The sequence below is a fragment of the Medicago sativa genome, chromosome 6 (assembly GCF_051527215.1).
Source record: "Medicago sativa cultivar Bolivia chromosome 6, Bolivia_mono, whole genome shotgun sequence".
Lineage (NCBI taxonomy): Eukaryota > Viridiplantae > Streptophyta > Magnoliopsida > Fabales > Fabaceae > Medicago > Medicago sativa.
The window spans coordinates 39290528-39301411 of record NC_140754.1 but is presented as its reverse complement, the minus strand read 5'-3'; the positions used below and the strand labels follow the sequence as shown (position 1 = coordinate 39301411).

The window sequence follows — 10884 nt, the reverse complement described above, 5'->3', positions numbered from 1 at the left end:
ATATATATATATATATATATATATATATATATATATATATATATATATATATATATATCTGAAAAAAATGAGATAAATATTTGTCACAAATAAATATATAAAAAAGTTATGTGAGAAATATATGTCACTAGACATAAAATTAAATGAATCTCCCTTATATCTCCTGTTTGTTACGTTCTCCCTTATCTTAGGTTTGTTACATTCTCACTTATCATTAGTTTAAATACTAGACTTACCTTTGTGCATTAGTAGATAATACAATCCTTTTTTTTAAATATTTGTCACTAGCCATAAAATTAAATGCATCTCTCTTATATATCTGGTTTGTTACGTTCTCCATTATCTTAGGTTTGTTACATTCTCTTTTATAAATACAGACCTACCTTTGTGCATCAGTACATAGTACAATCATTTTGTGTGATATAAAATTTTACGATATGGGAAGCTGTTGTTCTAGACCTACCGAAAAAGTAAGCGATGAAGATTATAGAAACAAGTTAAAGAATGCTTTTGCATATTCAAAACTAAAAAAACTGCAGAAGAATCAAAAATAAGAGTCCAAGGATGATATCACTACTTCAATGGCTGTAGGTGCTTGAAATCAAGGAGGTGGTCATCATGGTAGAGTGTTTATAAGATTATAGTTAATTGGTTTGTCCATAATCATACTCTAGACTTTTGTTAGTTATTATAAATTCAATTATATTTATTTTGTTTGATGACTATAATGTTATCTGTTTATTTATTTTTCTTTTAGTCGTCAAAGAGTTTATCTTGAAATATATCCATGTTTGGTCTCTTCTCATGATGCATGTAATTTAAATTGTTATTGCTTGCCCTAGATTGAAAAATTGAGACTCAAAATAATGACGAAGATAGTTCTCAGTTGAAAAATTTCCTTGTCTTTCTATCTTCTCAATTTTTTTTTCTCAATGAAACAGATTGTATGTTACTCGATCTATGTATAATATATTCATAACTGAACAAGTTTTCAAGTTTTTTGGTTTACTAGGGTAGCAAATTTGAACTTGGTGCCATCAAATATTTGAGCTTTGTTTATCTGTGTTCTGACCTTTGAGTGAGTTCTATTAGGTCTCAAATTCAATTATCTTTAGTGTCAATTAAGGTGGAGCAGTTTAACTTCAACAAAAATTGTAAAATATTTTAAGAAAAACATTAAGTCATTATTGTGATAATATTAGTTTTTAACATAATAAAAGTTTTATAAACAAACTACGTTTCCATTTTAAATAATATTTGCAATTTCATTTAAAAATAAATTGCTAAAAACATAGCAACATGAACCCTAATAAAAAAAAATAAAAAAAAAATAGATGTATGTTTGGTTGCCAACTCGATAATTAGTCTTATGGTAGACTCAGAGCCTACGCTGTGGAATACTTTGAACGCCTATTGAGGTCAAAGATCCTAATTACGGTGAAATTACATAGAACATAAAAAACTTTATTGTAACATAAAGATGAAAAGCTTTTGACTAAAATCACATTATCTCCACCCATTAAATCAAACCTCTTCATCCAGTGACTGTAATACAGAATTATCAAATATTTTAATTATAAAACAAACAAAAAAAAAGACATTGTCCAAACATGAATTTCCTATATGGAGATTACAAATACCAGAAACCTTCCACATGATTGTTGTGAATTAAGATAAAAATAAACTGTTGTATGAGGTCAAAATTGAATAGATCATAAAATTACAATAATAATCTTGATGACAGACATTTAATTAAGTCTTGCAAATGTCAAATAACCAGTGTGACCTCTAGCTTCACCACATGGTCTAGCCATAACAGAAGAAGAATTAGAATAGCTCACCACGCTAGCTCCATCTGAACGTTGCCTCCTCTTGCAAGGAAGAGAACCATTAGAGCCGTCATTACCGTCAATCTCAGAGCTTTCCATTTTCCCTTCTCGAACTTCGTATGTCCGTAGGAGTACCTCAAAAGTCCTTATATCTTTCACATAAACAAACATTTACAAAGGAGTTTTGTCAGTGCTTGAATAAAATTACCATTAGTTGCATAACTACTACGTGTGAGAGAGAGCAAAAATAAGATACGTATAAAAGAGGAAAATCGGGAAAGTACCGGTGAAGTTGGATTGCATTGTTTCACATGATCGTTGTACTTGTTCAATACACGGGGAGAAAGAACATAAAGTGCCGTCATATCGTAACATTTTTGCAGCTGAAGGAATAGCTAGCCAAGGTTGAGGTAGATCCAAAAAAACTGCATCAGCCAAGCCAGCAAACTCTTCAGGAAAACCCTCACCTTGAATGTCCCTCACTCCCGCAGTGACTAAGTTGCTTATACCAATCCTCTCAAAGTCATCCCTACAAGGAGAAAAACAAGTATACATATTTGTAATTTACCTTTACACTGAACATCTCAAGTTTATCACCCCATTGAGTACAGTTAAATAAATTTGAACTTGAGCGTTGACATTCTGAACATTAGGGTATTAGATCACCAATAATATTACTTGCAATTACTAGAGAAAGAGAACATAATATAATGCAAAGCCATGAAAGTGTCATCAATAGCATATTACGGAAAATCCGCTATGTGAAATAGAAGATAGTGTTTCGGGCAAATAGCAGAAACCGCATAACAGTTGAAATAAGTCAATTATATATAAAACAAGGCACCCTGCATGCAAATAAAAAGGGAATGGAAGTAGAACATAACTTATATATTGTATTACGGTGAATACAGGAGTAATATTCACTGACTCCTAAGTTTTTTCATTGTAAAAATAAGCCACGTTGGGCACACATGCAGATCTTCAATTTTATTATTATTTTTAAAAAAAAGAAAAAAATTCCCAATATAGTTCGTATATCAGCCAGCAAAACTTTAATAGCAGCCGCTACTGTCCTGATAGCGAAACTGGGATAGCGCCACGGTTTTCATAGTGGACTCATCAAAATCCACCATGTGATAGCACTATAGTGCCGCTATTGAAAAAATCATTCTCGACATTTGCTATAGATAAACACACATGTATCAAACAACAGAGGAAGTCAGGTGCAGCACCTAGCTGGTGTAGTATTACATAGCTGATCCAGCCCTATGCTCATGGAAATCAAATGTATAAACATGCCCTTCACAAATGGTGGCCACGGTGGAATAGTGAGGCAGATTTTTTTACGCCCGCCACAGCAAATTTATGAAGGGATGCCCGTCATGGCCAAGGAAGTCAAAATCGCGATCAAACTCACGGGATCGTATGATTTTGCTACCCCTTGGCATGCTGGAGTATGGTCGGAATCAGAATTTGGTGGGTGCGGCCAGGATCACCGCAGAAAATTGCAGGTACGGCGGAATCTTGCAATTCATTGATTCAGGTTATCTTCCTTGAAATTCCGGGTTCACGGGTTGGGTCCAGGACCCAGTTTCACCAAAAATACGTTTTTCAGGCGGTAATGGCGTGTTTGTATGACAGATTTTTAGCCTTCCACAATTGACAACACTGCCTAAAAGTCTCTTTTTTCTGCTATTGTTGCTACATCAACTACCAAAAAACTAGAATTACGGCAAAACTATGATAGTGTTGCAGTTTTTTTAGCGGATTCATCAAAATCCACTATGCTATAGAGCCAATAGTTGACAACACTAGAAAATAACACATACAACATTGCCTAAAGATAAGCACATGTATATCAAATATCGTCAGAGAAAGACAAGTGCAGTATTACCTAGCTGATCCAGATCTTTGTTCGTGAAAATCAAACGTATAAACATGTCCTGTAGGAGCAACTGCCCTTGCAAGTGAAGTAGTTAAAGACCCACTTCCAGTACCAGATTCAAGAACGACGCAACCAGGAACAATCTCCAAATACATAACAATGAAGCTGATATCTGCAATATATAGAATCTGTGTCCTGTGGCTTAAAACTAAAGTCCACAATTCAGGAGTAGGAGCTAATAAGTAAACAAAACCGCCCTTATTGTTGAATACTTTAGACCCAAATGACTTTCCTATCCAATCTGAATGTTTAAAAACACCGAATCGATTCTGTAAAACCGATCCCTCAGATACCGTTACTGGCTTCATGTTGTCATGCCTTTCATAAACAATTGCCAAATCACCGTTACTAATTGTTCTATTAAATGATATCTTTCTTGTAGAATCGATAGCCAACATTTTCAATAAACAAGTACCTGCAACCCGAAAACAGAGAAAACAATGAAACATCTGTAATAACTAGAAACTAGAAATTGATTGAAGATAATCTAGAAGTTTCTAATAGCTTATCAGTTAATTAGATTCTGAGACTATCATTGTTTCTAGAATCTTCTTGAAGGTTATCAGTTAGTAAGATTCAGTGATTTTGCAACCCAAAAATTGAAAAAACCATGAAACCTGTGTAATAACTAGAAATTGATATTTGGCAGCTTATAGCAGAAGCGCTTATGCATAAGCTATTTCTATAAAACACGATAAAACAATGTCAAACTGTTAGTAGAATCTATAAGTCATTTTCATGAGCTATCTTGGAGAGTTTATGGAAATAAGTTGAAAACAACTTATGTAACTTATGAACATGTACAACAACAAAATCAACCGTCTTATCTCACAAAGTGGAGCCGGCTATACTACATGGATCAAATTACGCCAAAATGTTCTAACATAAACCAATCATAAGTTGTTTTCCTAAGATTTCCCAATCAGTGTCACAAGTGTTTATATCAGTATATAAACTCAAATAAGTAAATCCCACCAGTTTTTTCCTAATAGTGCTGTGACGCATCTTGCACTATGATTTTGTCAAACCCACCATCAATTCAAACATGCATAGAATCACATCAACAAGCGATATAGGAGAGGGGAAGGGAAATGCAACAAAAAAAAATTATATATATATAATCTATGAAGCAAGGATATGGACACGGACACCATACACGACACGAACACTGACACGCGACACAACTATTCAATTGAAAAAATCACATAATTAAGTGTAATTACAAGTGTTGGTGTCGTGTCCAACACGTGTTCAACACCGGGACACGTCTAATCCGAGGAGTGTCCGTTATTCATAGTATATAATCAAGCTTAAGAGTTAATTTAGATTCTGAATCTCTACTTTTTGTTTACAATTGCAACAGATGCTTCATTCGATCATTATTATAAGCAAATTCTTTTTTTCAAATTAATTGAATAACCAGTTATAAATCAAATACATCAATTATTATATTTCAATGAATATGATAAATGAATATTTGCTTGAGCGAGTATAACTAAATACGTGTACTCTAACTCTTTTCATAGCAAAATTTCAATAATCTATCAACTAAATACGAGTATACTTACGGAAGTATCTCTGCATTGTGATTCTGTCAAACTCACCGTCAATTCAAACATGCACAGAGTCGCATCAACGAGCTATATAGAAGAGGGAAAGGAAAATGCAAAAAAATGGAACCTGGGCAGCTCTCTGTTGCGTCTGACGAAGAACTCTGACTGCGGTTAGTAGCCAGTCAGTTGAGTTCAAAAAGACAACGGCAGATTTGATGGGAGGTTACTGAATTCTGTGGTTTAAGGGTTTTGTTAAATTAGAAAAACCGTTTGGTTTTGTTTGACATCATGGGCTTTTTGTTGGAAGTGGAATGCTTTCATAGAAGAAAAAAGAAGGAATGTTTCCTTTTAGCCCCCACCCACACCCATCCTTTTAGAATTATGCTCTTCTCCAAACACATTTTGCTCACGTCCAACTGAAATACCGAAAATACATCTGCGTTAGCTAAGTAACGAAAGTGTTAAAATCTACGTAACTTAACTCACGATGGAATTAACACTTGCGTGGGTTAACTCACGTATGGGTATTTTGGGAAATTCAGTTGAGCGCGAGTAAAATATGTTGGGAAAAGAGCAGAATTCATCCTTTTAGGCCCCCTGAAATTATGAATTTAACCTTAGTAACTGAAGCATCCGGAGGTGTGATGTTGAGATTTGAGACTATATATCCAGACAAAAGAAGCTATGTGGAGAGTGTTTAGACTTAAGATTTGAGAGTGTTTATTTTGTGGTAAGAGCTTCAAAAATTGATTAAGAAGAAGAAGAGAGGAGTGTGGGTTTGATTATGGTGAGAGTGTGGGAGTGTTTTTGACTGTGTGTTTCTCCACAGAAAGAAAAAAGATTGTGTCAAGCTGCTTGTGTTTCTAGAGTAATCCATGGAAATATTGCGATAGAAATTTATTTATTTTTTTATTATAGAAAATGATGTCCTACAGTTGTTTATGTTTTTTATTTTTGAAGGGTTTAATTTTTTTTATGTATATTTCTACATACTAACAAAAATGTCTAAGTTTCTTTTTTATTTATATTTCTACATACTAACAAAATTAATTGAATTAATATTTAAATTTGAATAAAATTAAGTGAAATAAAAATATATAAATTGAAGGGGTCAAGTATAGGTTGCTTATTGGGATCACCATTGGAGTAAAAATGGTTAAAATTGCTTAGAGATTGCTTAGATACAATGTGGTAGTTTGGACCCACAAAAAATATCATAAGCAATCAAGATAAAGCTCTTCCAAAACCAACCCTTTTGCTCTCCAAACCATTTATTCATTGAGTTTCTATCTCCAACTAAACATTCCCCATTCTTTTAAGCTTTATCCTCAATTCATCTACACCACAACAAGTAAGTTCTAATAACTCTAAAATTATTTAATTTTTGCAATTTTAGTGTAGTTTTTGTTTTTTATGAATAGTGAAAATATTTTGTGGTTTTTGATTCAATAATCATGATTATGCATTTGTTTGTCTAGTGAATATTATACCAAATCACTGTTACTATCCTGTAAATATTCTTTCAATGTACCATGAGTGGATTTAACCATGTTAGCTGTTGGGTTACCTTTGTCAAAAAAAAAATTGTTGGGTTACCAAAATGCATTACACGGTCGATCCACACTTTAACTTTTAAAAAAAAATATTATGGTTTAAACAAATGTCTAAGAAAAAGCAATACAGTGTAAACCAAAATCATTACAATACTAACAAATATGTAAATAAATCCAAAAAAAATTAAAATATTTCCTTTGGTTTATAATTACCGAATATCTTGGTATGTAACTACCAGTGGCTGTAAATGACATAAAATCATAAATTTATGTAGAAAATGAATGTGAGAGGGAGAAGTAAGATTTACCTGCAAATTGATCGTAATTGAGTGAAGATTGACGCTCGTTGTTCTATTGATTGTGAATTTGTGATGAAAACACAAAAAATCGTCCAAAATCGCAAGGTTTAAAAGTATATTAAAGTTGAAAGCAAACTATGAAATAACTACTTAAAAAAATATAATTTGTCATATATAATGATGATTTTGGGAGTTAAGTATCGGAACTCACCATACGGTATGTATCTCCCGGATCCTCCAGTAGTTATCTATCGCACGTGTTATCAATTCCAACTATGCCAACAGCTCCTAAGTGTTTCCTGTTGTATTTTTTTGGATATTTCAAAAGTACTTGTTATTGTAAAATAAAGTATATTTTCTTTGGCCTTTTAATTGGAATATTTAATTTAATTTTGGTAAAATCTTTTATTTTAATGCCTTAGTGAAAAGTGGCTAAATGAAATTTGACTTGGTATACAGGTTGCTAACTCATTTTTCATATGCCCATGATTCTAGCTACTATTGGTTTTATACTTATTTGAACGTGTTCCTTTTTATGAGCATACTTATAATTCTCCCACGTTAATATTAGTATTAATATAAAATATACGTTGCATAATTTTGTGAAACGGTTATGCAACACCTCACTCAACTTATATTATAGCAGTTTTAGTTTTGAGATATAGACTTTGAAAACCTTCTAAAAAGCTTGGAACAACTCACATTCACTAGACAATATTGTTTACATACTTTCTTTCAATGTTTACGAAATGCCCCAGTTACTTTGTGTCTGTTGAATTCTCGTGTTCTGATAGCCTCGGTATGATTATCGCCTAGAAGAACCTGTTGTATTCTGGGGGAGTTTCGCAATCTCGCGAATAATTCCTTAGTCCAGTGAAATAGTCACGCCTCAGGTTTTATTTCACATTTTATTGTTTTGCAGGTTAATCATTTTCCGGTCATCCGCTACAACATTTCCTACTTTTGTCTAATTTTGCACATTTACATGGATCGGTGCTCTTTTTTTGATGTAAACATTGAATTTTAAAATGAACATCCGGTAGTTACGTACCGGAGGCTCCGGTATATACCGGATGTGTTAATAAGGGCGTATTCGTAATTTGATGAGGTCTAAAGAGACATAGGGGGCCTAGAAAGAAATTTTCAAGAAGAAGGCTAAAAGAAAGATATGGATTGGGCTTGGAAAGAAATTGTATTTTTTAAAGAAATTGCTCTTTAGGCACCTTGGATGCTCACAAACACCTCAAACTTGCGAAAATACCCCCAATAGTTATGAACTGTTCGCTGCTGAACAAGAATTACAAATTGTTTGCTGTTGAACATAAATTATGAATCGTTATGGTGTGCACATATATAGAATCAGAAAAACAAAAATCATCATTGCTTTGAAACATGGGTATAGTCAAATTATTATGAAGTTAAAAAAGAAAAACATGGGTGTAGTCAAATTGGCACAATAAACCTAAGAGAATTTGGATGAGATGAGAAGCAACTGTTTTGGCTTAACTAAGGTTCTAGATTCGAATCAGTCTTTGAAATGCAACAGGGTTGAATCTCGTGAAGAAGTGTTTTATCGTGGTTCTACTCAGCTCGAGGGATTACTCTTTGCAGTTGAGCATAGATGATATTGGATTTACATAAAAGAAAATTAGCACAGTCACCATCCTCGAATCTGTAAAGCAAGGATACTTGTGAAACGATGAAGTATTTGTATTGTATGGGTGCGAGTTTAGTATTAGTGGCCTATGATGTTTGTCTAATTTCCGTTTTGTTTTTCTTTCATTATTTTGTTTCTAGTAAAATTTTAGGCTTTCTCAACTAATATATTATGATATTATTTGTGTATTTGAGTTTTTTGGTTGTTACAAAACAATTTTTTTACTTTTAAATTTTTATTGTGATGTATTTTTTTGTGAATTGAAATTTTAAGCCATGTTATATTATACTAGCGGTAAGATGGGCGCATTAATTTTATTGTATTTTTTTTCATTAGCTTTAGGGATGTTAATGGCATGTGTATTGTTGCTTTGCGCAAAACCTAGGTCATGGTAATGCTTTGTATGTTAAACTACACACTGCAATGATTGCAATTGAAGTCGCATCTTCTAAAGAATATCTATGGCTAGAAACTGATTCTCAACTTGTTCTTCAAGATTTTAAGTCCATCTCAGTGGTTCATTTGAAGCTAAGAAATAGATGGCTAAATTGCTTAGTTCTAACTATTAATATGACATTTTTGTTACTCATATACTAGGAATGAAATGATTGTGCAGATAGATCGGTCAATTTTGGTTTAACCTTTTCCTTTCCTCTTTTAACTTTGTGGATATATCTGTCTGACTTCCTTACAATGGAGTACATTAGGAATAGGTCGGGTATGCCCAACTTTAGATTCATTACCTTTTGAAAAGGTCCTTGCTCAGTCCCCCTTTTCATTTATGTATTTTATCTTCTTTTTGGTATTATATTTATGTGATGCTTCATGCATCACTTTTGGTTAAAATATTTGTAAATAGATGAAATAACAATAGTGAAATAATAATAGTCATTGGAAATTCATAGAGAGGAGCCGAGATTTGAACCTCGGTCACAACATTCAGCCAAAGAATTTCGACATTTCTACAAGTTAAGACTCGTGAACATTTTAAAGTTGTCTTCATATAGTTGTATAAATAAAATAATTTATTTTTTTATTGATGTACCCCTATTTTATTTTTATTTTTTCAAACGGTCGTATATCATACTTGATACATGTACCAAGCTTTATGTATGCATCTTAACCCCATCACATAAAAGATAGTTTCTTTTTCCGTCCTACTCACTTTTTCACTTACGCTCCCAAATTCTTATTTATTCTGTTTGAATTATATAATTCGAAGAAAAAAACGGTTTGGACTATATAATATGCGATATGTGCGCGCGCGCGCGCGCACACACACACACACATATATATATATAATCAACAACATCAGATCATCCTTCTATTTTATGACAAGAAAAAACTAATTGCATTTCATTCATAATAATAGTAGAAATACAAGATGGAATCCTAATATGAATATGGAAACTAGCATGACGCGAAGCCACCCTAGTAAATCTATGAGCGACTTCGTTGGCTTGTGTTCGAATAAACCTAACATCAGAGGTTACTAAATCAGAAGCTAACAGACGTCTACAGTCTTGGATCACTGCGCTAAAATTAGAGACGCCACATTTACTACCATAAAGACTATCCGCTACAGTTTTTGAATCAAGCTCAAAGTCCACAATACCCAGTTGCAGATCACGAATCCAATACATTGCAGATAATAAACCTAAAGCCTCACCCAATACATTGCAGATAATAAACGTAAAGCCTCACCCAAATCCACATCAAGGAGCGGAGTCCTCCATTCAGTTTTGGCTAAAACATAACGACCTTCATCATCTCGAATACACACACATCAATGCCAAAAATTATTTTAGCTGTTTTAAATTTTGTCTTAAAGATCACCATAAAATAAAGTAAAAAATGACAAAACCTATAAAAAAAATTAAACTAAAAAACTCTGTAAATCAAATAATATTAATGCAATTTTTTTTAGTTTTTTATGAGAATATGAAGAGAAAAAAATCTTTCTTTTTTTACCAAAAAAAAAAAACTTTTTTATGGTACAGAGTCATGTAAAATATCTATCAAAAAGACACTTGTTTACCACTTTCTGT

The 10884-nt window shown here is 32.8% G+C and overlaps 1 protein-coding gene across 4 annotated transcripts; it reads right to left on the bottom strand.

Annotated features, from left to right (window-relative positions):
* Positions 1–1489: 1489 nt before the first annotated feature.
* On the bottom strand, positions 1490–6213 carry LOC146915051 (uncharacterized). 4 transcript variants are annotated; one of them, XM_085717612.1, is made up of 4 exons: positions 5944–6213; positions 3724–4189; positions 2114–2358; positions 1490–1981 (listed from the first exon to the last, which is right to left on the bottom strand). In XM_085717612.1, exons 2-4 carry the CDS (start codon positions 4170–4172, stop codon positions 1749–1751), a joined length of 927 nt encoding a protein of 308 aa, XP_085573738.1. In that variant the 5' UTR covers positions 4173–4189; positions 5944–6213; the 3' UTR covers positions 1490–1748. The 4 variants fall into 4 exon arrangements, with proteins under 4 accessions (XP_085573738.1, XP_085573736.1, XP_085573737.1 ...); XM_085717610.1 differs by having other exon boundaries at positions 5455–6201; XM_085717611.1 differs by lacking the exon at positions 5944–6213 and adding an exon at positions 5379–5649.
* Between the last annotated feature and the right edge of the window lie 4671 nt (positions 6214–10884).